Source organism: Geotrypetes seraphini, chromosome 3 (assembly GCF_902459505.1).
Source record: "Geotrypetes seraphini chromosome 3, aGeoSer1.1, whole genome shotgun sequence".
Lineage (NCBI taxonomy): Eukaryota > Metazoa > Chordata > Amphibia > Gymnophiona > Dermophiidae > Geotrypetes > Geotrypetes seraphini.
The window spans coordinates 405112054-405140034 of NC_047086.1; the positions used below are offsets into that span (position 1 = coordinate 405112054).

General features: G+C 42.3%; 1 protein-coding gene across 1 annotated transcript in view; it reads left to right on the top strand.

Annotated features, from left to right (window-relative positions):
* Positions 1-27575, top strand: part of MRPS18A (mitochondrial ribosomal protein S18A) — a 41478-nt gene extending 13903 nt beyond the window's left edge. Inside the window, exons 4-6 of the mRNA XM_033937861.1 lie at positions 14917-15040; positions 20632-20704; positions 26031-27575. Coding sequence (XP_033793752.1) covers positions 14917-15040; positions 20632-20704; positions 26031-26175 — 342 coding nt within the window. The 3' untranslated portion in view covers positions 26176-27575. The remainder of the gene's footprint in view (positions 1-14916; positions 15041-20631; positions 20705-26030) is intronic.
* Positions 27576-27981: the final 406 nt, after the last annotated feature.

Consider the following 27981-nt stretch of genomic DNA (forward strand, 5'->3'; position numbering starts at 1 on the left):
CTATCAACCAAACCATGTGAACTACTACGTTCAACCATACAGTCTGTAACATACAAACTAATGTATTCCTCACATCTGTTGAACTAGACTCTCTCGATGTATGCCTCAAAACGATCCAGTTATATGCGAAACTAACTTTAAATAATCCAATTATAAGTGAATGATATCTCTGAAACTGCTAATGTAAGATGAACTGTTATAAATCCTTGTTCTGTATCTCCAATTTAGGATGAACTGTGTTAGATGAATTCCACTTCAGCCTGTATTGCCTTAATTGTCTGTATCTCATTTGTTTAATTATTATGTACTAGTGTTTAAGCCCGTTAGATTAACGGGTGCTAGAATATATTCAATCTGTCTCTCTAGCTCTCTGTCCTTTTGTGTGTTTTGACTACCACCTTCTGTCTATCTATCTCCTTGTCTGTATTTCTTTATTTCAGTGTGTCTCATTGGCTGTTTTTATTTTTTTTTTTTTCTGTGTGTCTTTCTCTCCTTGTGCAGTGTTTTTTTTTTTTCAATCTGTCTCTCTTGCTCCCTGTTCTTCTGTGTGTGTTTGACTGCCACTCAGTAATTTTTTTTTCTGTCTGTCTCCTTGGCTACTGTCTCTCTATCTGTCTAATTAGCTGCTGTATGTTTCTGTCTTTTTTCCTATCTCTCTCCTTTTGTTGTTTTTTTTTTCTGTGTGTCTCTCTCTCTCCTTGTGCATTTTTTTTTCTCATTGTGTGTGTGTGTGTAGATGTCAGGGGTCTTTTGGGGGAATAGACCCATTCTCTCACTTACCTTTTTTTTTTTTTAATTCTTTATTCATTTTTAAACTTTCATCAAGTGTACAAATTCATAATAAACACAATTAATTTGAGCACTTGAACATCTTATCATTATAACTTATAAGTACAAATGTAACCCTCTCCCCACCTTCCCTCAAAGCCCCTTAATCATTATAAGATCATATACTTGAAACCCTCCCCCCCACCCCCTACTAAATGGTGTATAATTAATAGAAAAATGGCATTCAATCATGACAAAAAGATGTTAATGGCTCCCATATTTTAATAAAATTTTTATAATTTCCATTCTGTACCGCTAATGATCTTTCCATTCTATATATGTGACATACTGAGTTCCACCAAAATTTAAAATTAAGTTTACTATGATCTTTCCAATTATTAGTAATATGTTGGATGGCAACTCCAGTCATAATCATTAAAAGTTTATTATTACACGATGATATCTGACTCTTTTTTTCTCATAGACATTCCAAATATCACAATATCATAAGATAACGCTACATGGTTTTCCAATAAACAATTTATTTGATCCCAGATTGAGTTCCAAAAGGCTAAAATATGGGGACAGTAAAACAAAAGATGATCCAAAGTCCCTACATCTAGATTACAATGCCAGCATCTATTAGACAAAAAACTTTTTTTTTTTAATTGCACGGTATCTGCAAACCGGCAGAGAATAGTTGTTATGAATTAAACTGGCAGAATATGGAGTATAAAATCGGCAAAGTAGTAAATAGGCACAGAGTGAGTTGTGGAAGATAAACCGCCGCTGGACACTCGATTAAAAGCAAAGTTAGCGCACCGAACGCCATAACAATTTTCCGTGTGTGCACAACAGTGGAACGTGAATGCTCTAACCCCGACGGAAAGTGTAGCAGTAAACTTGCTGGCATTAAAGGATCAGGAAGCAAGGCAGAACGTAAAACAGGAAAACATTGGCATAATTATTAAGTTTAAAGTTGCCGTGGCGGCTCCTCTCATGATCCCATTGTTGCGTCCAAAAAGACATAAAGGGAGCAGGGGTGCACGAGTGAAGGAACGGCAGCGGCAAACTTACAGGAAGGGAGGGAGGGAAATAGAATCGGGAAGCAAAGACATTAAGGGAGCAGTGGTGAGCAAGTGAAAACATGAAGGAACGGCGTTGGAGGCGTCGGCGGCAAACTTGGCAAACTTACAGGAAGGGACGCTTCTTGGCTTTATCCTTCAGGCGGCGAGACCCACCTCGGCCGAAGGGTTGCCCACTTCCTTCTACCATCTGCTCCCGGCACCCCTCCCCGTATCTTTAAGTTGGGAAAGGAGGGATGCTCAGACCCTTCTGCTTCTCTAGCCTCCTGCACAATACGAACCTTAGGCCCTGCCCATGTGCATCATGTGATGCACGGGGAGGGGCCTAAGACCCTGATTGGCTCAGGTGCCTTGGGCTCCTCCCTTGGGAGGGGCCTGAGGCGTCTTAGCCAATCAGGGACTTCCTTAGGGAGATGAATAAGGAAGTCCCTGATTGACCATTAAAAAAACAAACCTTGCAGCGTTACCAACAAGTCTATAGCAGTCATGTTTTGAGATTGTAAAACCCAATGCAAAATAGCCAAGCAAATGTTAGTGAATCAATCACTAGACTATTTTGCATCGGGTTTCACAAATTTGCATGGCCTGATTGGAAAATGGGTGATTGAGGGGAAAAACACATAGTGGGCCGTTTTGTGAATCGGGTCTGTTAGCAGCAATCGCTGACTTTAGTGAATCGGAGCCTAAATATTTCCTTGCCTCATAGCGTTTACCTGAGACAATTAGCTGTAAGTCACATTCCTAGGAGACTTGGGAGTGGAGTCCTGACTTCACTGGTTCTCAGTACACTGCTCCCAAGAATGACTCATATTACTGCAATTCTAAAACAATTACATTGGCTATCCATAAAACGACGCGTGCAATACAAGGTGTTATCATTAATGCACCAGGTATTATATGGGATTGCCCGTCTGGTTTCTAACACTGTTGGAGGTTTACAAACCTGGAAGAGACTTGAGATTGGTTGGAGCCATGAAATTAATAGCTAACATGGAAAGAGTACGTTATGTGGCCACGAAATCTAAAATGTTTTCAGTGGCCAGAGTTACCTTATGGAATGCTTTGGTTGGACAATTAAGGCTATGTACGGACTGCCCTAAATTCAAAAAATTACTACAAACTCAGTTGTTTGTTAATGCTTATTTGTAGAGATCACAGTATGTTCCATTTCTTCCAATTTTTGGAAACATTATACAGGATGTTCATTCGAAAATAATGCATGTTGTGTGTGGACAAGATGTTAAATGTAGATAATGGTGGTTGGATGTCACTTTAATTTTATGAACGTTTGTTACTTGGAAACCACTTAGAGCTTAGGCGGTATATACATTTTTTAAATAAAAAACAATTACCATATCACTTCTCCGGTCCTTTAGATGTATGGAAATGCTGCTTAGATGCAGAAATGAACAGTGCCTTTTTACAATCTCTTCTCTCGTATGTCTCTCATGGTTAGTACATTTTTGTAATGTGCTATGGCAACTGGCTCATATATCCTCAGAGTAATCTTACTCTTTTCCCTTGATGTACTGCTTATTGTCCACCACAGCCACAGGTGGGTGTCAGTTGCTCGACGCCCATTAAAGCAGGCCTACAAGAAATGACTGGCACACTGATTCAGACAGACATCTGTCACGTACAGAAGTCATGGTCATTGCTTTTCTAGGAGTCCAAGCAGCAGTCCAAAGAACCTTTTTCCAAGAAGAACTCAGTTGTTTACATGGTATTTATCCTGAGTGCATTCCACTGGGATCCATAAGAACTGCCTGACACAATTCTTCCTGAAGAAGCTTAGTCAATAGAAATGTATGTGTTGTGATGAGGAGCTGGTGTTCCGGTGATTTCTAGGATTCACTTTAAATGTACCTGCCTAATTTTCAAGATCCTACATGGCATTCTTCCTCCCCTAATCCCACTATCCTGGAATTCTTCGAGACCTGACACTACCAGATTCGCCTACATACTCAAACTATCTTTCCCCTCGTTAAAAGGCGTCATGTATGCAGGTAAATTAGGGAAATCCCTTTTCTTCAAATTCACTGAGCTTTGGAATAACCTCCCTGCCCCGTTGCAGAACCTAGGCTCATTCCAATTATTCCGAAAGCATCTGAAAACATGGCTTTTCTCCAAAATGTAAAGCTATCCTCTTCATAACCTCTAATTTCTTATTATGTCCTTCCCTCATTTATTGAATTACCTGTAAACTGTGCCAAGCTCTATCTTTATGGAGATGATGAGGTATACAAACTTAAGGTTTAGTTTAGTGTTTAAAGAATAATAAATGAAGTGCAATTAGGTTATATGAAGACAGCAAAGAACGCGTTAGCCTAGTCAACTCAAAGACAGCCAGATTAAACTGTAGTAGCACTAAATACACTTAAGGGAGAAAAACCACTTTTGAACTTCAGTATTCTTTTCAATTTAGGACCTTTCTCAACCAGTCTGAATGCTGAAGCCTATTGGGAAACCATAGGTTGCAGGCAACTGAAACACTTTGAGGGAACAAAGAATCTCTGGGTCCTATGGACCATTTGCAAGGATGTTAAAGATACACCACTGACAGTCCACTTAAGTCATTCACTGGAACTGCTCATACAGAACACGTGACACCAGTGTCCCACATTTTCTTATGCAATATTTTGTATTTAAATTGAAATGTTCTCTTTATTTATTGTCCAACATCTACTTGAAAGTCAGGACATAGGAATCAGGTTTTCAAATGTTTCTGAAAGGTGTAATTATCCCTTTCTTATGAATGAGGTGACAACTGATTCTGTGATCTTGGGACATAACCAACAGAAGAAAGGATGTGTTGATGCCTTTGTACAGGTCATTGGTGAGGCTTCACCTGGAGTACTGTGTTCAGTTTTGGAGGTCATATCTGGCTAAAGATGTGAAAAGACTTGAAGCTGGCCGAGAAAAGCAATGAAAATGGTATGGGGCTTGAGCCAAAAGACATACAAGAAGAGATTGGAAAACCTAAATAGGTCTACTTGAGAGGAGAGACAGGGGAGATATGATACAGATGCTTAAATACAGTACTTGAAAGGTATTAATAAAGATACAAATTTTTCCAGAGAAAAGAGAATGGTAAAACTAGAGGGCATAAATTGAGGCTGCAGGGTGGCAGACTTAGGAGTAATGTTAAGAAATTATTTTTCATGGAGAGGGTGGTGGATAACTGGAATACCCTCCTGAGGGAGGTAGTGATTAAAATGGTGATGGAATTCAAAAAAGTGTGGGATGAAGACAGAGGATCTCTAATTAGAAAATAAATGGTATAAAACTAACTAAGGCCGGTACTGGGCCTTCCTTATATGACAATTTGGTTTAGGATTAACTGGGGAAGGCTTTGAAGCTCCAGTGACAGGATGGTTAGGATAAGCTGGAGTGGGCTTCAATTGCAACTCCAGGAGTGGGAACCTAAAGACAGTACTGGGTGGACTTCTATGGTCTATTGCCCAGAAATATTAAAGAAAAGGCAGTTTAAATGTGAATGTATAATGAATGTGACTGGGCAAACTGCATGGGTTCAGCCGAGGGAAATCTTGCCTCACCAATTTGTGTGACTTCTTTGAAGGTGTGAATAAACATGTGGATAAAGGTGAGCCGGTTGATTATAGTGTATTTAGATTTTCAGAAAGCTTTTTTTTTTCCAATTCTTTATTCATTTTCATTACTTACAACAAGTGTATAATATTATATCAGAGAGAACTCATACAAATCACTTGACAATCTTATCTAATATATTCATAAGTACATAAAAGAACCTCCACCCATCCCGTCCAATAGGAATGATTCAAATAAATCACACACTAATTACAGTGTTCTCCCCAGAAATTTTTTCCAGCCGGGTGGCATGAAAAAGTAGCCGGGTGGGGTGGGATGGGGAAAATTAACCCCCTCTTTTACTAAGGTGCGCTAGCATTTTTAGCGCACGGAAACCCCTGCGCTAAGCGGGAAAACTAAAGCCAGCTCAATGCTGGCGTTAGCATCTAGTGCACGTGGTAATTCTGTGTGCGCTAAGCGCAAGCTAAAACCACTATCGCAACTTAGTAAAAGGAGCCCTAAATGTGTACTATTTTTTTATTAGTTTATTATTATTTTCCAATGCTCAATATGATTTCCTTTTTTAAGGTTTGACACTTGTGCCAGAATATTTTTACTAAATTTAAGAAGTATCCAATTCTAGAAGGGAATAATTAGATATTTGCCCTCTTTCATATGGTATAGAGGTTTAAAAAAGGGAAAGACGTTAATGAAGTCATTAGGTTCAATCTAGCCATTTATTTCTGCATGAATTTAAACAACTAACAAAAAAAGATAAATATAGTTCATCCAGTCATATAAGAAATGGCTCTACAGCAGGGGTGCCCACACTTTTTTGGCTTGCGAGCTACTTTTAAAATGACCAAGTCAAAATAATCTACCAACAATAAAATTTTAAAAAACACAAAGCACACTGTACGCAGAGAAAATGTCAGCAAGGGAGGAGGGAGGGGGCACAAACTTGGGATACAGAAGGAAGGGAGGGAAGGGGCATGAACTTGGGACATAGCATGGAAGGATAGAAGGAAAGAGATGCTGAGGTGGAGGAGGGAATAGAAAGGGAAAATTGTTGAGCATGGGTGTGAGGGAAAGAAATGGTGTACATGGGGAAAGGAAGAAAGGAGAATGTTGGGCATAGGAAGAGAATTGTGGGACATGTTTGTGGGAGAGGAGTAAGGTAGAGAAAGATGAGAGGGAGAAATGTTGGATGTGGTGTTGGAGAGGGAACAGTGGGAAGAATGTTGGACCTGGTGGTGGAGGGAATGGAGGAAGAGAAGTCGCATGGTTCTGGAGAGGGGTAATAGAAGGAGAAATGTTGGGCATGGGGCTGGTGGACTGGGGTAAAAGATGCTGTACACAGTCCGGGGGGGATGAGAGAGGGAGAAATGTTGGATGTGGCAGTAGAAGGAGTTGGAGCAATATATCCTGGATCCCTCTATCTTTCTTTCCTCACTTCCTTTACAGCAAGGGAAGGAATGAGAGAGAGATGGTGGACATAGCACATGGGGGTGGAGGAGAAAGGAAGAAATGCTGTGCAAGGTGGGGAGGGGTAAAAGAGTGTGCTTTGTGTAGTTTAATTTTGTGGTTACCATTATGTATTATTAATAAGATTATATTGTGTGTATGTGAAAAATGAATGGAAGAAATGGCATTTACAATTAGTACTATTATTAGTACGGTGGCTAGGTCTGGGGTGGAGCCTGGGCAGTGCTTTTGGGCCCCCAAATAAAAAAGCATTCCACTGACTGGACCTAGGTGGAAGGAGAGATGGTAGACCTGCTGGGAGGAAGAGGGACGAATGACCGCATCCCAGAAATTTTGGCATAATTTTGCATTTTCAATTTTAAAAATCCTTATCTCCAAGATGCAAACCGAGCTATTTTCTACACATAGCTATTTAAGTTTTTGCATACAGGCCCCTTATATTAGCTTTTTCACTCCTTTATATTCATATGACACAAGTTCACCATTTTTTAAGTTTTCTCTCCCTCTTTTTTTTTTTTTTGTGCACTCAGCATCTTGAACATCCCTGTTTACTGAGTAGACATACAAATTTTGGTTAGAAATGATTCACAATTACTATGCTAACAAGAGCTAAATAAACTTTAAATAACTTTACAGTAACTTCAAATCCTGGGGGGAAAAAATACCACGGTACTACTGTACCTGCACATTTTTTCCTGTAACAAATTACTAAATATAAAATAATATCAAAACATATCCACAAATGAATTTTGGCCCTTTGAAACCTAGTAATCAGTAATATCAATCATGGAGTAATATGTCACTCACACCCCTATAAGTACAAGGCCAGACCAGTCCACCTGACTTCTACTACCGGCAACCCCCCTCGCACAATGACGTCACCTACTCGAGCTCCCGGAGATTCCTTGTTTGCTACAACGTAGGTGTGGGACAGTGTGGTAGAGAGTGCGAGGTCTGATTTGTTCAGTGTCCTGTCCTGCACCATAGGCATCCTGCGCTGCGGTGAAGTTTCCAAGCTAGAGAAGGGGAGGCTTCCCTTGCACCGTGACTTTTTTTGCGTCATTAGGCATAGGTCAGCAAGGATGAAAACTTACAACTTGCTTCGGGCCTTCCTCGTTGCCGGGTCCTGCCTTCGTGGAAACAGAAAGTAGGCAGGACCCGGCAGCGAGAAAGGCCCAAAGCAAGTTGTAAGTTTCCATCCGTCGTTAACCAGTTTCCTGCCTGTCTCCTGCCTTAGCCCGTAGCGAACTCATACTTTGGGGCTCTAAGGTGTGCGTGCCGGTTTCCCTTCTCTTCTTTCCCCCCCGCCCCGGGACGTAACTTCCGGTTTCAGAGGGAATCCGGCACGCATACCTTAGAGCCCCGAAGCATGAGTTCGCATCTCCAAGCCGGTGAGAGATGGTATTTTGGGGGAATTTTTTTATGTTGAGCAGCTGCAACAGCAGGATTCCTGATAGATGACAGCTGGGCGGTAATCTAAATTAGCTGGGCGGACCGCCCGGTTAAAAAGCCCTGGGGAGAACACTGTAATTATACTCTTATACATAGAAAGGTGTCTAGAATATGCAATCAATGGCCCCCAAATCTTTAAAGTTGTTATAATTCCTCTTCTGTATAGCAATTATTCTTTCCATTTTATAAATATGACATATTGAATTCCACCAAACGGTGCAATTGAGTCTAGTAAAATCTTTCCAATTCCTGGTAATATGCTGAATGGCAACTCCCATCATTATTAAAAAAAGGTTTATTATTATTTGCTGAAATTCTCCATCATTAAAATGAAGACTACGCCATATATCTATTAAATCACAAGATTGTACCAAATTAACTAACCCTAATGATTTTATAATTTTACTTGGTCTTTTATCAATAATTGGATCCATTACAGCATTGAAATCTCCAGCCACCACTAAATTAGAAGCAGCCAGTGGCAATACTAACTGTTGTAATTTTTTTTTAAACTCCATCTGACTTGTATTTGGAGCATATACATTAAACAAGTCCAGGGTAGTATTTCCCATGCCCATTTTAACATGTACCCACCTACCCAAAGGGTCCGAAGCAATCATATGAAAATCAGCTGTACATTTCCTATTAACTAAAATGGCAACCCCAGCTCTTTTCTCCACTGCTGGGGCAAAAAACTTTTAGAAACCCAACCTCCTTCCAATTTCTTAGATTCTATTAATGACAGAGATTAGGTTCTTCCTTGATAATATCTTCACCAATAGATAGGAATGGTATGAACCCCTCACCCAGCAATTATCTGATTCATCTGCTTTCTGACTTCATCTTCCCAGCAAGCTCAAACGTGGAGGCAGCCTGGCAATAATCTACAAAAACTCATATACTGTCACCGAGGCAGACTCAAGCTCCCAACTTGACCTAGAATACTTCACCTGCAAGCTCGAAAGTGAGCTCAACCTTCCACACAAGAACGTCGGAATTCTCTTCCTCTACAGACCCCCCCTAAAATTAATTCAGACTCCATCACAAAATCGATGGAAATAATAACACACCTCACTTGCCAACATGACAAACTAATCATACTCGGTGATATCAACATATCCCTTGAATCTGCAGAAAATAAAGTCACTAAACTCAAGACTACTTGAGGAATGCCAAATCACAATCATACCCTCAGGCCCCACCCATGAGAAAGGCCATACCCTATACCTGTTAGCATCCTCTTCCCCATACCTAGTCAATAGGGCCAAATGGTCCCCTGTCCCATGGACAGATCACTTTCTCCTAGAATTCTGCTTAAACCTAACTGACATAGACCTAAACTCCAAAGACACAAGGCTAGTCCGCAAGAAAACAAGATCTGATTTCTTCTGTAACATGGTCTTAAAATCTCTCCCTCCTCCCATGAATAACATTGCCTCAATGATAACCAACTGGAGCAAAATCATAGCCAAAACCCTAGATACCGTAAACCCCCTCCACCCGCGCATAATAAAATCAAACCAAACTTCACCCTGGTTTACAGAGTCCTTAAGACTAGACAAACAACTATGCAGACTTGTAGAGAGGAAATGGAGGAAAAACAAGACACCAGAACACAATGGAGAGCAGCCATAAATAAATATAAAGACAACAAGTGTTTAAGCCCGTTACATTAACAGGTGCTAGAGCAGATGTGTCTGTCTGTCTTTCTGTCTCTCTCCTTGGCCGCTTTCTATACTGAGGCCCAACAATTGTCCTTTTCTATTCCCTCCTTCCTTCCTATGTCCTTAGTCCCCCCAGTACCTCCTTTCTATGTCCTTAGTCCCCCCAGTACCTCCTTTCTATGTCCTTAGTGCCCCAGTGCCTCCTTCCCATGTCCTTAGTGCCTCAGTGCCTCCTTCCCATGTCCTTAGTGCCCCTTCCCATGTTCTTAATGCCCCTTCCTATGTCCTTAGTGCCCCCAGTGCCTCCTTCCTATGTCCTTAGTGCCCCCATTGCCTCCTTCCCATGTCCTTAGTGCCCCTTCCCATGTCCTTAGTGCCCCAGTGCTTCCTTCCTATGTCCTTAGTACCCCTTCACATGTCCTTAGTGCCCCCAGTGCTCCTTCCTATGGCCCTCCTCACTGCCTTCCAGCCTTTGTCCCACCCCCTCCCCCAAAACTAGCCAGCCTACCTCCCTTCCTTCCTATCTGCTACGCTAAAGCCAGCCTGCCTGCCTCCCTCCAGCGCCGAAGCCTAACGCCCCCTCCCCCACCGTACTGGCCCCCGCTGCAGCTACCTACCGTCTGGCCTACTGCTGCTTCAAACACACACACACTCTGATCCGCCGCTGCTGCCACCCGCCGAAACTAAAGGAAAAGGGTCCGCCGCAAACAAACCGCTGAATGCGTCGAACACTTCCACGGAGCTACGGATCACAGAGGTAATAATAATAATAATAATAACTTTATTCTTATATACCGCCAACAATCTTGCGACTTCTAGGCGGTTTACAATAAAGAGAAACTGTACATACAGCGAATTACAGAGTATAGCAGTGTACTTCTGATAATGGGAATATTAATGATAATAACAACAGTTCGTATGCTGCAGGGCCTTGAAGTGCCATGCGGCTTACAAAGAATTGGAAAAATTCCATAAATTGAATGGGGTATTCATAGTTTGTGTTTGGGGGTTAACAGTTTACAAATTCAGTTTTGGGAATGATATTGCGAAGGGGGCTATTGTCCTGGTTCGTTACCTAGGTGTTTCGAGAACAGGTACGTTTTTAGGTGTTTTCTAAATTCTCCATAGTCATTTGTGTGAGTAATTAGTTTTTCTAAGTCTTTGCCCCATAAGGCTGCTTGATACGATAGAAGTTGGTGGTGGTAGAAGTGTGCATGCACGCTTAGGGCTTTATTATTGGTATATCCGAAACCAAGAAAAACTACTACGCCAGTAAACTAGGAAGCAACACAACTGACAGCAAAAATCTGTTTTGCCTGTTATGACAACTGACATCCCCCCAAACCAAGAATCTGCAACCCACTCTAATAAAATCTCAGCCCAAGAACTTAGCAGATTTCTTCCTCAACACAGTCAAATTGGTCCAATCAGAAGTTGCAAAGTCAGCCACAACAAACACTTCCCAACACAACTCTATGGAATACACTGAACCCATAAAAGCAGACCAAATCTGGACTTCAAGTTTTATTTTATCTTGATGGATCGCTTATTTACTAAGCGATTTACAAATTTAAAAAAAGGTATAAGCACATACCAATTTATTCATTAAATATAATGGGTTTAACTGACAGACTAACAGATACATAAGGTAAGAAGGGCAGAACTACAATTGTATTTATTAGAATATAAGAGAAGACATGAATGGAAAGAACAATAGGGAAGGGGGAGAGTAAATAAATAAAAAAGGACTAAAATGAACTTTAAGCATAGTTAAAGATTAAAAGCGTGTTTAAAAAGAAAACTCTTCATTCACTAACCTTTCCATCCCTGATACCAATAAACTAATATCAAAGCTAGCCTTACGAAGCAGCCCCCTAGACAACTGTCCTCCATACCTTCTTTCAGCAGCTCTGTATCATATAACTGGCTCACCAATCTGCTAAATAGTTCCCTGAACCAAGGGCACCTACCCTAAGAAATGGGTAAAATAGCCTTAACCCCTATACCGAAAACAGCCCAAGCAGACCTCTCCATAGCATCTAACTAGAGACCAATTGCTGGCATTCTGATCCTCACTAAAATCCTTGAGTCCCATGTCAGCAGGCAGCTAGCCTCATACATGGAGCAACACTCCTGCCTTCACACATCCCAATAAGGCTTCCGAAAAAAGCACAGCACTGGGCTCCTTCTCATCACTCTAATCACTAAAATCAAACAGTTGCTAAGCTCGGGTCATCGGGCAATATTACTCCAATTTGATATATCTGCAGCCTTCGAATCAGTGGATCACCAATTACCGTATTTTCACGCATATAACGCGCATATGTGTATAACATGTGTAAAGCGCGCGGGTCCAAACCATTTGTGTAAAAAATTTTTTATATAGCACGCACACGCGTATACCGCGCATGCTGCTATAACCTCCTCCCGCCACTCCCGCTTACTCCCTCTTCTGGCCTGCGAACCGGCATCCTCCCCTCCGCTCGCGTCACCCCCACGATCCTACATCCCCCCCAGCACCGCAAAGACATTGGTTACCCGATTGGGCACCAGCACCAATGCACAGGACGTGCCAGTGCCCGAAGATCCTCCCTCGTTGGGCTGGGCTGGGCTGGGCGGTGCGAGGGAGATCCTCCCTCTTCCCTGTGCCGGGCTGGACTGGGCTTTGAGCATTTGCGCATGCTCAAAGCCTTCTGGTCTCGCTCTCTCCGAGATTCTCAGATTCAGAATCTCGGAGAGAGCGATCTTCGGGCACTGGCACGTCCTGTGCATTGGTGCTGGTGCCGGTGCCCAATCGGGTAAGCGACCGATGTCTTTGCGGTGCTGGGGGGATGTAGGATCGCGGGGGAGGGGGGGTGACGCGAGCGGGGGGGAGGATGCCGGTTCGCAGGGGGGATGCCGGATCGCACTGAAAAAAAAATTTGTAAAACGCGCTCACACATATAACGCGCATGGTTATACTCGGTTTGTAAAATCGTGTATAATGCGCGCGTTACATGCATGAAAATACGGTACTCCTAACCAAACTCTCGGAAATCGGAATAACAGGGACTGTACTGAAATGATTCACCGACTTCCTACAAAATCGTGAATACATGGTCAAAAAGCAAGAAGTATACTCACTCCAACCCTTGGAAGGCATTCTGTGGTGTCCTACAAGGTTCCCCATTATCCCCAATCCTATTCAATTTATTCATGAGCTCGCTGGGACACATCAAAATGGAAGACAAAACTGTACTATCTTATGCCGACGACATCCTCCTCCTCCTCCTCCTCATCCCAATAACCATCCTAATATTGCTAAAAAAATCTCAAACAATATAGATAAAATCCAAACCTGGGCAACAAACAAGTTGAAACTGAACGCCACCAAGACCAAAGCCATTAGTTTCCACACAACAGAATGTCATATCTAACCTTACTCTTTCATCAGGCATCACTCACACAGTGGAAAAATCCACCAAGGTACTAGGCTGCATCTTAAATGACACTCTCACAATGGAACCTCAAATCTCTAACATAAGAACATAAGCAGTGCCTCCGCCGGGTCAGACCATAGGTCCATCCCGCCCAGCAGTCCGCTCCCGCGGCGGCCCAAACAGGTCACGGCCTGTCTGAGTCATCAGAAGGGGCTCCCTTGCCACCTTGGTTTCCCATTGAGTATAAGAACATAAGCAGTGCCTCCGCCGAGTCAGACCATAGGTCCATCCCGCCCAGCAGTCCGCTCCCGCGGTGGCCCGAACAGGTCACGGCCCTTCGGAAAAAAAACATCTACACTATGCGTCAACTGCGACTCACAAGACCATACTTCCACCCACATCACTTTCCTCTGATTGTTCAGATGATGGTCTTACCTCATCTGGACTATTGCAACTCCGCCTACCTCGGCAGCAACACCACTCCTATCCACAAACTGCAGCTCATCCAGAACACAGCGTTAGACTTATCTACAAATTAAAGAAATATGACTCAATCACAACCTTCATCAGGCAACTACACTGGCTCCCAATATCATCCCGAATAATTTTCAAAACGGCATGTATCCAGATTCTATACGGAAGCTCAGCAGCCCCCTCATCCAATTATTCTCTACTGTTTAATCGACATCAAAAAGAATCCTTAACAGAATCCAACTAAACCTGCTATCCACAAAATACCTCAACTACAAGTGAATTTTCCACTCTATGCTAACTTATCTGGGTGTAAAAACCTGGAATGACCTACCAGAAGCAATCAGGAAAGAGACAAAACTACACCACATTCAGAAAAAACCTGAAGACCTACCTCTTTGACAATTAACTTTCAGCTTCTGTATAACACCCCCTCTTCTAAGTCCCTCCTCTTGCTTCTCCATGCCCCCGTCCCCTACTACTTTCCAACTTCCTTGAGCTTGTATAGGTTTGTGCGACTCACAAATGGAAGATTAGATTAGATTTGAATATATATGGTATGTGTGCCATTACAGTGCTACTTGATTGCTTTTGTAGAAACTGAGAGGGCAGGAGCAGCTCCCTGGGAAGGAGGCATAATTCAAAGGTGATTGAAAGCATTCTGCAAGGTACTTGTGGGTTCAGACGCATAACCCTAGTGTTCAGGACTACTACTAATAATAAAGCTTTATTTATATCCCATAATACCTTTTCAGACACATCTACAAGAAAAATTAGCGAGGTAAGAAACTAATCTTTCTATTCTCCTTTGCATTTGAATAAATTGACAAAATGTATTCTCTGAGACAAGGGGCAAATGGTAATTGTAAGGGTTTGCCCAGATGACTCTAAAATTTGTTTGAACAAACCTTTAAATATGGACCTCCACAGGGTCTGTGGTATACCGGTGAAGTTATGTCACAGTTCCATCATATCTGTTCACAGCATAAGAAGCTCAGACCTCCACTTTTCTTTTCTCTGTAGGATGTCCTGCTTCTAAGTCAGTTTATCCGTTCAGATGGAGGGATGCTGCCCCGACGTGTCACACAGCTTTGCACTGAGGAACACTGGAAGATAACTATTTGTGTCAAGATGGCGCACAGAGCAGGTAAAGACTGTGACCCCCTTATTCTTGCATCTTACTACAAATAACTGAATGTATCCAGGCACTATGAGGTTAATTAATTCTATAACAGGGCAAGCAACTAGGATAAGCAGATGAGCAAGTGTCTATTTCAAGCCTATTCTATAAGGATATGTAAGCACCTGTTTAAAGAATATTAGCAAAGCATGCCTCCCTTGACACCAGCCATGTAGCTGATACAAACAGGACATTGTTGAATTATAGTTTATGCTCCTAAAGTCATGCCCACTGGCAAAATATGCACCCTCAAAACAGTAAGTTTTATACAAAGTGCATACCAAACTGAGGGGTCCTTTTAGCTGTTTTACATAGCTTAGTAACACAGAGCTTACTGTGGGGCAGCCAGTGCAAAACTGCGTTGCTATCTTCCTGTGTTTAAAAAAGGCAGTTGTTGCGTTAAAATTCCTATGTTATTGCCTAATACGGTTGTGGGTGGGCAGAGGTGTAGCTTGCGCCGTCACAACTGCAGATAGCACAGCCAAACTTACTGTGATAAGGGCAGCTGTGCTACTGGCCTAAGAATTGCATTGGCATTTCCCAAAACAGTGAATTCCACTAATCTGACACCTCCACCAACAGTCACAAAACCTACAGATTCCCTGCCCATCCAAATTCCTTATAGCTGATACAGAAATCTTGTTGGCCATTTTGGATCCCAGAATATGTCCTGGGTGGCACAGAAGGACTTGGCAGCCACCTGGGTACCACTGGACCAGTGGGTCCCAGAGAAGGGATCAGGTGTGGAGAGGTTAGGCACTTGAAGCCAGAAGATCGGAGGTTGAGAAAAACTTAATGTGCATACAGAACCAAATAAATGATTAATGTCTGTATGGTCCTAAAATAAAACGCCAGGAAATACTGTCTGGGCTGGCTGACGTCTATTAAAAATTGATTTCATTATAGTTCTAAACAAGTTACCAAAAATAGCTGCCAAACTTACAAACATTAATGAAAACCAGTGAAAGATTAAAACAAACACCAGTGCCCATAAATAACTAATATCGTTGGTATCATATGCAAAGAAATGCTCCATTGATAGAAAATCCCAGGGGAGGGGGAGGGACATGCTTACAGGTCAGAGCTGAAGGCACTTTGAATTCACACAAAATTAACTGGAAAAGGATTTCAAGTTAAAAAATATGCAGGGACTTTAGATCATTTAATATTCTATTGTCCCTGTATCATGGCATTTTGGAAATCAATCTGATCTCAAATTAATTGTTTATTAGAAAACCATGTAGCATTATCATATGATACAATAATGTTCAGGATGTCAATGAGAACAAAAAGTCAAATTTCATCAAGTAATAATAAACTTTTATTGATCATGACTGGAGTTGCCATACAACATATTACCAGTAATTGGAAAAATTACAGTAGACTAAATTATACCTTCTGGTGGAATTCGTTATGCCACATTTACGAAATGGAAAGAGTAATTGCCATACCAAAAGGGAGTTATAATAATCTAATATAATAAAATGGTAGGACGCACATGCGCACTAAAAAAATCGTGTTCCCTGAGCTGTCGCGTTTTTTTTAGTGTGCATGCGCGGGTTGTACGTCACCGATGTTCCTCCTCCACCATGCAACGGAAGCCATGTCCACCGCCGGCCTCGAGCTACTGGGGGCCGGCGGCGCAAGCCGCCCGGCCGGTGCTGAGGCCCCGCCTCCCGCTTTCGCCCTACACGGCGACGCCAGACCCGGACCTACAAAACGCTGAGGCCCGTCTTCCGACCTACACGGCGCCGCCAGATCCGGCACCACAAAACGGCCCTCACATCCGCGAGGGCTTGCCATGGAAATAGAGGGGATCAGGAGCTAAACATCGATTTAAAAAAACAAACAAACAACAATGCACAACGACAGAGACACACAGACACTCCCAGAAGGACAGGGGGCTAAAGAGACAGATTTTAAAAAATAACAAAACACTAAGGAGAAAGAGAGACACAGGTAAGGAATGCTGCTGGGCAGGGGGAGCAGGGAAGAGGGTCAGGAGGAGAAAAGAAGGAGTGCTGCTGGACAGACAGAGCAGGGAAGAGGAACAGGGGAGCAGGGAAGAGGAACGGGGGAGCAGGTAAGAAGTGCTGCTGGACAGGGGGAGCAGGGAATAATGACTGCGGAGCAGGGAAGAAGCTGGACAGGGGGAGCAGGGAAGAGGGACAGGGGGAGCAGGTAAGGAGTGCTGCTGGACAGGGGGAGGTAAAAGGAAGGGAGAAGGCCTACTGCTGGACAGGTGGAACAGGCAAGGGGTGATGGTTGACAGCCGAGGAAAGAGAGAGACAGAAAGCGGTCAAGAGGAGAGAGAGAAAAAGAAAGAAAGAAAGAAAGAAATAAAGACACACACATCTATTCTAGCACCCGTTAATGTAACGGGCTTAAAGACTAGTCTAATATAATAAAGCCCTAAGTGCACATGCACACTCCCACCTGCGTGCTCCCGTTCTCCGTGCGCTGTAGGGCACCGCAGGTAGGAGTGCACATGCGCGAGAATCCCCTGAGGCGGCTGTCGGCGGCTACAGGCCGTGGCGGAAGATGACGTGAAGGAAAGTGGCAGCGAGCCACAGTGTCTCCAGCGACCGTGTCCCTGCCTCTCTGTTTCTAGGCTGTGCTGGGAAAGGATGGACTGAGGACAGGGCTAGAAGAGGAAAGAGAAGCGCCTGATCCGGCAAGTAACTCAACTGCTGAGAAAACTGCTCCCTCTAGCTGATGGAGAAGCCAGGGAGCCAGAAAGAAAGGTGGGGGAGTGGACGGGGGGATGACGACGATACAGAGGACAAGAGAGAAAGAAAAAAAAGAGACTGAACTGAAGGATAAGAAGGGAAATTAAGATAAAGAGGAAGGGATAGAGAGAATATTGTAATCACATCATATGTCATATCTAATATAATAAGAACATAAGCAATGCCTCTCCTGGGTCAGACCTGAGGTCCATCATGCCCAGAAGTCCGCTCACGCGGAGGCTCAACAGGTCCAGGACCTGTGCAGTAATCCTCTATTTATACCCTTCTATCCCCTTTTCCAGCAGGAAAAGGGAGGGATTTATATTTTTATGTTATTGTATAATCTTTATCATATTATATTTTAAATACTATGAATTATTAATGATAATATACTAGATATGTAATAATTAATAATATTTACTATGATTCAGATATTGTAAGAATGGAAAATTTATAAATAAAAATTTAAAAAAAAAAAAAGGAAATTGTCCAATCCTTTCTTAAACCCCAGTACTGTACTCTGCCCTATTATGCCCTCTGGAAGCGCATTCCAGTTGCCCTAAGCATGCATGCGCACTCCCACCTGCGTGCTCCCATTTTCCGTGCGCTGTAAGGACCCGCAGGCGGCGGCGCGGAGCCTGTCGGCCGCGGCGGCTCTTGCCATCTGAAGGATAAAAACCCTAGCTCGCTTCGGGTCCGGCAAGGTCTGCGGGTCCTGAAAACCTTCCGATTCAAGCAGCGTCTGCAGCACTCTACACACGCTGCTTCGGGGCCTTCTACTGCCCTGATTTGCTGGGCAGTAGAAGGCCCCGAAGCAGCGTGTGTAGAGTGCTGCAGACGCTGCTGGAATCGGAAGGTTTGTCGGGACCGCGGGAAGGTAAGGGGGGGAAGGGACTAAGGGAGCCGGTCAGACCGCGGGAAGGGAAAGGAGGGGGTAGGAGAAATGCTGCTGCACAGGGAAGTGGGGGGGAGGGAAATGGAGGGGGAGAGAATGCTGCTGTGGCTGCTGCACAGGGAAGTGGTGGGAGAGAAATGCTGCTGCATAGGAGGCAGGGAGAGAGACAGAAAGAAAAGAAGAAAGACACAGGGGCAGGGAGAACACAGAAAGACAGACAGACAAAGGGGGCCAGGGAGAGAGACAGGCAGCGGGAGGGAGAGAGAGACAGAAATAAAGACACACAGACATATATTCTAGCACCCATTGATGTAACAGGCTAAAATACTAGTTTTAAAAATATTTGGGGGCCATTGACAAGTTATTGCAATGATTAGACACCATTATTCATTGAAGGTACACTTGCACATAGGGGGGAGGGGAGAAGGTATAAAGTTATATTAAGGTTTGATCAATTGATAATATATGAAATTTTTGATTGAAATGTTTGGGGAGGAGGGGAGGGTGTAAATGTGTTTTTAAGAAGATGTTAAAAGAAATACAGAGTTGTTTATAGGGTTTTAAATGATGTAATATTGTGTTCTTGATGTTAGATGGAAAAATGAATAAAGAATTTGAAAAAAAAAAAAAATTCAAATTGATGACAAATCAATTCAAAAATTGAAAAGATGAAGCATTTTAAAACTTCAAACAACGTGACTTACAAAGTTGAAACTAAAAAGAAGCTGCCACCAGCAATGCCAAAATCTAGCGCATGTATATTGTGAAAAAGAAACCGAAGAGACATCTCTTGATTAAATGCCAACCTGTGGATGCATGGTCAGGTGCTAGGCAGCAGGAGCAGAGGCCCAAATGGATCAGGGTGAACCTGGGAGTTGCCTTAGAAGACGCTGGGAAGAATATGCAGATGGGCCGCAAAACTTCCTCATCCGTGGGAATTGGACCTCTGATCGAGATATCTTATAGGTTCAAGGGAAAGAACACACCTAGCTTGGAAAGGCTGTATGATCTTTTTCTGCTGTGATATTCTGTGTTTTCTGTATTTATGTATGACTGTTCTCTACTGGTGGACTTTCTGGGTCTGGATGGAAGTTCTGTTAGGAGAGGGGCTCTTATCTTCCTTTGGACTAACAGAAGAATTATCCCAAGCTCATGAAGAGGGGAGCTCTTCAGGTACAGGTTCACGATCCTTTATCTGAAATGCTCATGACGGAGAATTTTTGTGTTTATAATTTTTCAGGTTTTGGAATGGAGGTTTCACAGGTGGCTGCAGTGATTTATATCATTACCTGCTGTTGTCCTGCAGGCTTTTCTCTGCCGCATCCTGCCTTGCTGATATCACTTCCTGTTTCCTCTTCAGCTGGACGCGACAGAGAGAAGCTTGCGGGGCTGCAGCAGACTGACTTTGAATTGCGGCCACCAGCGACACCTCAGAGGTAATGTGAGGTAAGAGAAGTAATATCAGTGTAAATTCTTTAAGGTGACTTTGGTGCCAGGTTTCCTTTTTGATGCTAAAAGTGAGCTTTTTATGTACAAATTAGTAATGCCATTTGTAATCAACATTACAAAAAATTCAGTTTTTGGAGCATTTTTGGTTTTTAGAATTGCGTATGAAGATACACATTTAAGTTTAATTCAGCCTTAATTACCGCTTGGAGTAACACTATCAAAGCCATTTGCAGAGAACCAGATATTGTACAAAGCATCTTAGAGTACTAAAACAAGTTTCCTTTCTACGTAGATGCAGTATGTAATGTGAATTGAGTGGTATTATGAGAACATTTTTACCTGGTGTACTCATCATGCCTGAACCTTTCTAAAGGGTTTTCTGCTGTGATTTTATTAGGTTAGCACGACCTTGACATCAGAAATGCTTACCCTTACCCTTCACCTTTGGTTCTGAATGAATAAAGTGTCTCTGAATCTTTCCTTAGGTCTCCTGCCAAACCACAGACCCATTCTTCCTGAGGGGAAGACTCCGAAGAAACAGAAATTCCCGCTTAATAGGTGAGTGGCTTCTTTCTGTTCACATGGAGAGTTGAGGGATGGGGCATCTTCCTTATGAAAAATTAAACAGGTTAAAGCTTAAAAGTTAAATGGAGACTATTAGCAGATTTTTGTAATGATTAATAACATTTTCCCATAATAAGAGATTTGGTAAGTGGGGATATGGGTGGGTACTATTTCATTTATCTTACAATATGTATGAATTAATTAATGTATTTTCAAGTATTATGTTAGAGTTTCTGAAATACGAAGGGAGGACTTGGGAGGGGGTTATTTTATTTATATTTGTCATACATATTAAATGATTTATATATTATCTAAAACATTATAAAAATATGAATATAAATATGATATATTGTACTTAAAGTATTCATGAAAGAAAATCAAGTGTGTGTTTATAAGATTATATGTATTTTTCTGATACACTTGTTGTAATATGAAAAAATGAATAAAGAAATTAAAAATAAAATAAAATAAACAGGTTAAAGCTCTTCAGCTTGGAAAAGAGATGACCAAGAGGAGCTATAATTGAAGTTTACAATACCGTACATGGAATGGAGCAGGTTAATAACATAAATTTTTATTTGTATAACGCAAAAGCCTTTCAGTTCTATGCGGTTTACAAAAGAGGTGGACTGACCATTGTCAGTGCGAAAATACTAGGATTAGAGGACATTCCATAAAGCTTTTTTTTTTTTTTCAGTCATACATAAGAAATGACCATACTAGGTCATACCAAAAGGCCATCAAGCCTAGTATCGGTCAGGAGTACTTGACAGGATCTTAAGAAGTAGATTGATTTTATGCCGCATATTTCAGAGACTTGGGGAACTCCACCCCTTTTCTTAATAGTGGATAGTGTCCAAACTTTTTGTAAAAAAACCTCAGATACACTAATAGCTTTTATCACTTCTCCAGCAACAGATTGCAGGGCTGAATTATGCAACCTGCCAATGGGTGTTCCTCCATCGACAACAGGATATGTCATCTGAGGGTGCTGAGCTCCAGACCCTGCTCTCTTCGAGCACAGAAAAAAAATAGAAGCTTTAACTGAGCTATGCGTCGGCTTCTGTGCTCCTGTGCCTAAACTGATGGGCTGACTACGACTGCTATCCACAGACAAAATAGGACAGATGGTTGATGTCACCAATGGAGCCCTGGTGCAGATGCTTCTAGAAGCTTTGAGCAGCCCTGAGTGCACATGCCACACAAGAGCAGCCAGCTGAGAAGACGTGTTTGGCTTTGCTCTTTTCAGTGCCGTTTTCTCTTGTGGCCTTCCCTGCCTTCATTCTTCTGAGTAGCACAGGACCAAGTCCCTCTTCTTTTTCTTTTCTTTTTTCGGGGTTTTTTTGTGTTCCCTATAGTGTTTTAAGTGTCGGGGGTTTTTTTTTTCCAGCCTTTGAAAGTTCTCTTTGCTTTTCTGCAGCCGAGACTCTTCTTTTTCCAAAAAAGAAAAAAATGGAGCTGGGTTTTTTTTTTTCCCCAATTCTTTATTATTTTCAATACTTACTATAAGTGTCACAGTAAATACAAACAATTTATATCCATATCTCACACTTAATAATCTTATAATATCCATTTCAGAATTATATCCTCCTCCCCCCTAAACAATCACAATATCCATACATAAAATATCTATAATCACCCCATATCAATTATTCAAAATTCCTTCCCCCCACCCGGATGTGCATATTTAAAGGGAAAAACACTAAACGTTACAATATTTTGCTAATGATTCCCAAATCTCCTGAAACCTCTTAAAATTCCCTTTCTGAATGACCAATGTCCTTTCCATTTTGTACATATGACACAGTGAATCCACCAAAAATGGTTCATAGACAACGGCGCGAAAGACAAAAGCGCGTGCCGACAATTGAGCGCAGCGCGGATGTGTGCGCCGCACAAAATTACAGTTTTTAGGGGCTGTTGGGGAACCCCCCCAGTTTACTTAATAGACATTGCGCCGGCGGTATGGGGGGTTGTAACCCTCCACATTTTACTGTAAACTGAACTTTTTCCCTAAAAACTTTTCCCCCACAACGCAGCGCGATGCCTATTAAGTAAAGTGGGTGGTTTCCCCCCCACGCCCCCCCGTCGGAGCCCTAAAAACAGTAATTTAGAGCGGCACGTGCCTCCACGCTGCACTCAATTGTCTGGGCGCGCCTTTGTCCCGGCGCGCTTTTGACCTGACACCCCAAAAACTATAATTAAGCCTTTTCCAATTCTTCCAATTGCTTGTAATTTGTTGTATGGCGACTCCGGTCATTATTAATAAAAGCCCGTTGTTTTTAGATGATATTTGGCTTTTAGCCCTCATGACCATGCCAAATAATACCGTTTCATAAGACAATGCCACTGGATTTTCCAACAGACAATTAATTTGGCCCCATATTGAATTCCAAAATAAACGGACAATAGAACAATAAATGATCTAAAGTCCCTGCTTCGAAATGACAATGCCAGCATCTATTTGACTTAGAGCTATCTAACTTTTGTAAACGAACTGGGGTCCAGAATGCTCTATGTAACAGAAAAAAACCATGTTTGTTTCATAGATGCCGACATTGTACATCTCATCCTCCAAGTCCAAATTCTTGACCATTGAGACGCAGAAATTTGGTGCTTGATCTCAATACTCCAAATATCTCTAAGACCAGTTTTTGGTTTTTTATTTGCAAATTCACTTTGGTTATTTTTCCACCAATGTCTTTAAGTTTCAAGTTGAATTCTGCTTTGGAGTAACACGTTCTCAACGGGCCGAGGTCACATGTGAGACTTATAGTGCTTTGAACCTAATCAAAAGGTCTCTTAATTGTGAACTCTGTTCTCCAATGCAGAGAAGATCCCAAGAGAGTTGAGACCCTGCGTGAGATTTTTTGGGCACATCTCCATGTGGAATTCCTCAGGGCTGCCCCCCCCTCCATTGCCTATATTGTTTTAACATACAGGGCAGCTCCTAGACTTGTTTGCAGACGGCATACTTCTAGAACTTACATTGCCAGCTGATTAGGATCAAATCGAACACTGGGTCTGTGTCAACAGGCTCAAACTTAATATAAGTATTAGATCCTTTATCTGAAATTCCAAAAAGCTCCAAAAACTGAAATGTCATATGTTTGAAGGTATTGCTCCAATCCCATAGTTTGGAACATGTTTCTTTTTGAAGTGCTGGAAATGTTTGAAATACAGTAAACTCTCAGTTATCTGGCACCCATGGTGATTGGTGGATGCCGAATAACTGTAATTTTTGGTTGCTTGAGAGTTACTGTAAAAATAGTTTTGTCTCCCAGCTCCCAGGGTGCATCTCTCCCACTCCTACTGCCACATCCAACATTTCTCCCTCTCTCGTCCCCCGGATCATGTGAAGCATTTTTCACCACTGCTCAACCAGCCCCATGCCCATTTCTCCTTCTATCACTCCTCTCCAGCACCATGCCACATCACTATGTTCAGCATTCCTCCACCTTGCATACCCTTCAATCTGTCGCTCTGTTCTCTCTCAACCACCATATCCAACATTTATCCTTCTCATCCTTCTCTTCCCCATGCATCTCTACCTCGCTCCTCTCTGCCCAATTTTCCTTTCTTCCTTTCCCCACGTGCACCATCTCTTTCCCTCTCAGTCACACACCCGTGCCCAACAGTTCTTTCTATTCCCTTCCTCCCTCCCTTGTGTGCCAAGTTCATGCTCCCTCCCTGCCTTCCAGACTTTGTCCCAAATTCATGCTCCCCCCCCCTTTTCCCTTTGTCCCAGATCATGTCCCCTCTCTTCCTTACTTGTTCGCTCCAGGGCCATCCAGCTGGGCTGCTCCTTTATGCCTTCAGCAGCACTTGTTGCAGGGATATGGGCAGCAGCTCTTACATTGTGCATGTGGCTGATCACAAGCCTTTCCCTCTGATGTCAGCTCTGACATAAGAGAGACGGCTTCCAGGCGTACAAGAGCCACTGAAGGCAGGAAGGAGCAGCCCACCTGGAAGAAGGTAACTTGGATCTCCCGCTGACCTAGAAGGCTTCCCTTCGACATCAGCTCTGACATCGGAGGGAAGCCTTCCGTATTGGTTTGGCGGAGGGAGGTGGGCAGGAAGGAGGGCATGGGATCTGTGGTGGCTATTAAGGAGGAAGGGGGCAGGAGACCCACTAAGTGCACATACCTCCAACAAGTGGCTCGTGTACACAGTTAGATTATGCATAAATTGAAAAAACTTTTTAGAATTATTTTTACCTGTTTCAGAAGTATACTGAATTTTTTTTAGCTGTTGAAATATGCAATTTATATAGATTTCTAACTGTCTGCATTTTTGTTTTTCAATCCTCAGTTCCTCAGTATACCAGAAATTAATCTAATTTTTATGGATTTTTCTTTAATAGGAGCTGACTCATCTAATACACTTACTATTTATTACTTGATCCCCAAAATATCTCTAAATGCTTCTAATTTGCAATTGTCAAAAGCATTAAGAAATAAGTTACATGAGATGGTTGGAAGATGAGAATGTTCTCCTAGAACTGGTTAGATCTTCAACACAGAACTTGATTCCTTGTAGCTGTTCACAGATCAAAGTACATGGGAGAGTTGTTGGAAGGAAACATTTTAATGATCTTCTCCCAAAAGTCATTGCCTAAAATATGTAAAATATCTTTGCTAAGCCTTAATTTTGGAGCAAATACTTTGCACTAGTGAAACAAAAAAAAAAAAAAGGAACATAATCATAGAAAATACATTGGGGGTAAGGGGAGAGGACAAAAATTTCAAAAATATAATATCTTGGCAAGAGATAGGCACAAGGGTAAACATATGCCCTTTTGAGACTGTGCGACAGTACATGGTACAGGTGATATTGTGTGGGTGAGAGGAGGAATGGCTTCAACGACATGTCAACACATGAAATATTTGAAGGAAAAAGATTGGCTAGTTCAGCAAGATGACAGTGTGACACTTCCTTCAAAAATCCGCCATAAAAGAATGAAGGTTTTGCAATGGCTGTAACAGTTCCCAGATTTGACTGGGAGGAGATCTCAAAATATTCAGTGCTTGCAAGAATATCTAAGGCTAGGATCATTCCTGAAACCTCTGTTAATTCATAGTGTGTCTGAGTTTGTTGGCACAGAGTTCTTTTTTTCTGCAGGTAGAGATCCTGAGTGCACTGAATGATGGTGAGAGCAAGGTGGAGGTGGTAAAGTCATGTATCTGATGTCCTTAAGACCAACTAGATAGGCCTAATGTGTTGGTCACTTTCCAAGATAACTGATAGTGTTTTAAAGAGGAACTCTGTTTTCTCCCTTTCTGGTGCCACTTAAATGATGTTTTGGTCTCTTCTGTTTCAGGTACCTTACAAGGTGGGCTGTGGGTAGTGTAAAACCCATTTTGAAAAAAGGGTTGAAGTGGTGTAAAGTGCGCATGCCAGTTGGAGACCCAATTCTGAAGGATAACATTCGCTATGGAAATAAACCTATCTATTTAAAACACTGAAGTTAGCAAATGCTACCTCCAGGAACACGACAACATCCATCCTCTATCCTGTGTGTTCTGTCTCAAATGCTTTATGTAGTAGACATCCTTTACCATCAGTACCAAGCCCTGGAGCACTGCCCTTCCTCCTCCATTGATTCCAGCTCCTATATTTTGGAATTTCACCCAAAGAGTAAGCAGAGGAAGGAACAGTGAGGATTCTACTCTCAGTCTCACATAAGGACACATGTCTATATGCATGAATCTGAGGATCTCTGTTTACTGATATGACTCTATTAAAAGAGGTAGAAAATGGGGCTGATCTGATCCTGTAAATTCTAGAATGCTGTGTGTAAGCACCATATGATCTTTTGCGATGCTGTCCTTTTCATCTCAGTCATTTATCGTATTGCATGTTACAGAATTGGCTGAAATGATTTACAGCAGGAGCTGGCTGCTCTGGTCTAATGCAGAACACATGTGTATAATCTGGTTTTGTTGCTTGCTCTTCTATAGAAATTAACTGAGTCATCTGTGTTTCAGACGGAAACAGCACCAGCTTCTTGTTGGTTGAATTTTTTTTAACCTTGATTGTGCACTATTTCTTTCTAAAAGCGCTCTGCTGCTGCCCTGATCAAATCTACCTGTCACCAGTGATATTTTTACACTGTTGTAGTAGGATAGTAAAGGGTCCCTAACCTTCACAGTGAATCTGGAATATAAAGTTCTGGCTTCAGTTAGAGTGGAGAAAAAAAAGGAAGAGCTTGCAAGTAGAGTTGCACCAAATACGAATAATGGAAATTGAATAGTCTATACAGCCTTACTTGCAGACACTGATGCTGGGGTGTATTCTGAGCAATAGCAGGAGAATAACTGAGCACATCAGCTTCTGTTGATGGACCAACAGTGTTTACTTATTATTTCAGATTCAAATACCGTGCAAGATCACACATTACATTATAGCCTTCCAGGACTCCAACCCATTTCCTCAGGTGCTCTCTGGGCAATTAATCTACTTCCAGTTAAAACTAGACTAGCAAGACTCCATGCTTTGTAACTAAGGGGTACATTCATGAAGCTGCAGTAAAAAATGGCCTTAGTGTGCCCTTACATGGGTCTTTCCACATGCTAAAGCCATTGGTATTGATAGCCAGGTGCTAATGTAGCCATTAAAAGAATGTAGTGCCTTTGAATTCATTTGCGAAGCAGTAATGTAACTGCACTAACTGGCATAGGAATGTCAGCTTTTTGTCTTCTGACACATCCCAAAAGTTTTGTTCAATATTTTTTGCACTTGTTATACTTAGGAGACATCATCTACCAGCACAAACTTAGCACAGGGATCTGTTTATGCCAGAGGCCTTTAGCAGCTATACTGCTGCATGTTTCAATTGCACAAAACCAGCAGTCTCTTCTGTAAACTCCAGCCCTTCTTGTGGCCTTTGCGGTGTGAGTACAATGAAGCCTTAGCTTCTCCCCTCCCCCACTTCTCCATATTAGTTTTTCCTTAGTGTTGCAGTCCTTCATGTTTCCTTTATTTTTGGTACAGTCCCCTTTGACCTGCGTGTCCTTGTTGTGCTTTATTTATCATAAGCTGATATTTTTGTCCTAATGTTCTTCAAAACTCCCAGTGGTTTTAAAAAATGATCTCAGTGTGACAAGGTCCTGTCTGTGACTGACCCTCACAATTGATACTTGCAATGCCGTGAACTTCCTCGATTGTAAACTCTGACCTAAAATGAAGAAAACAACCTTGAAGAGGAGCTGCAGCGCATGAAACATTTTGGCACCCTTAAGTCCAGTCCATTGACCTTGGTCCCCATAGCT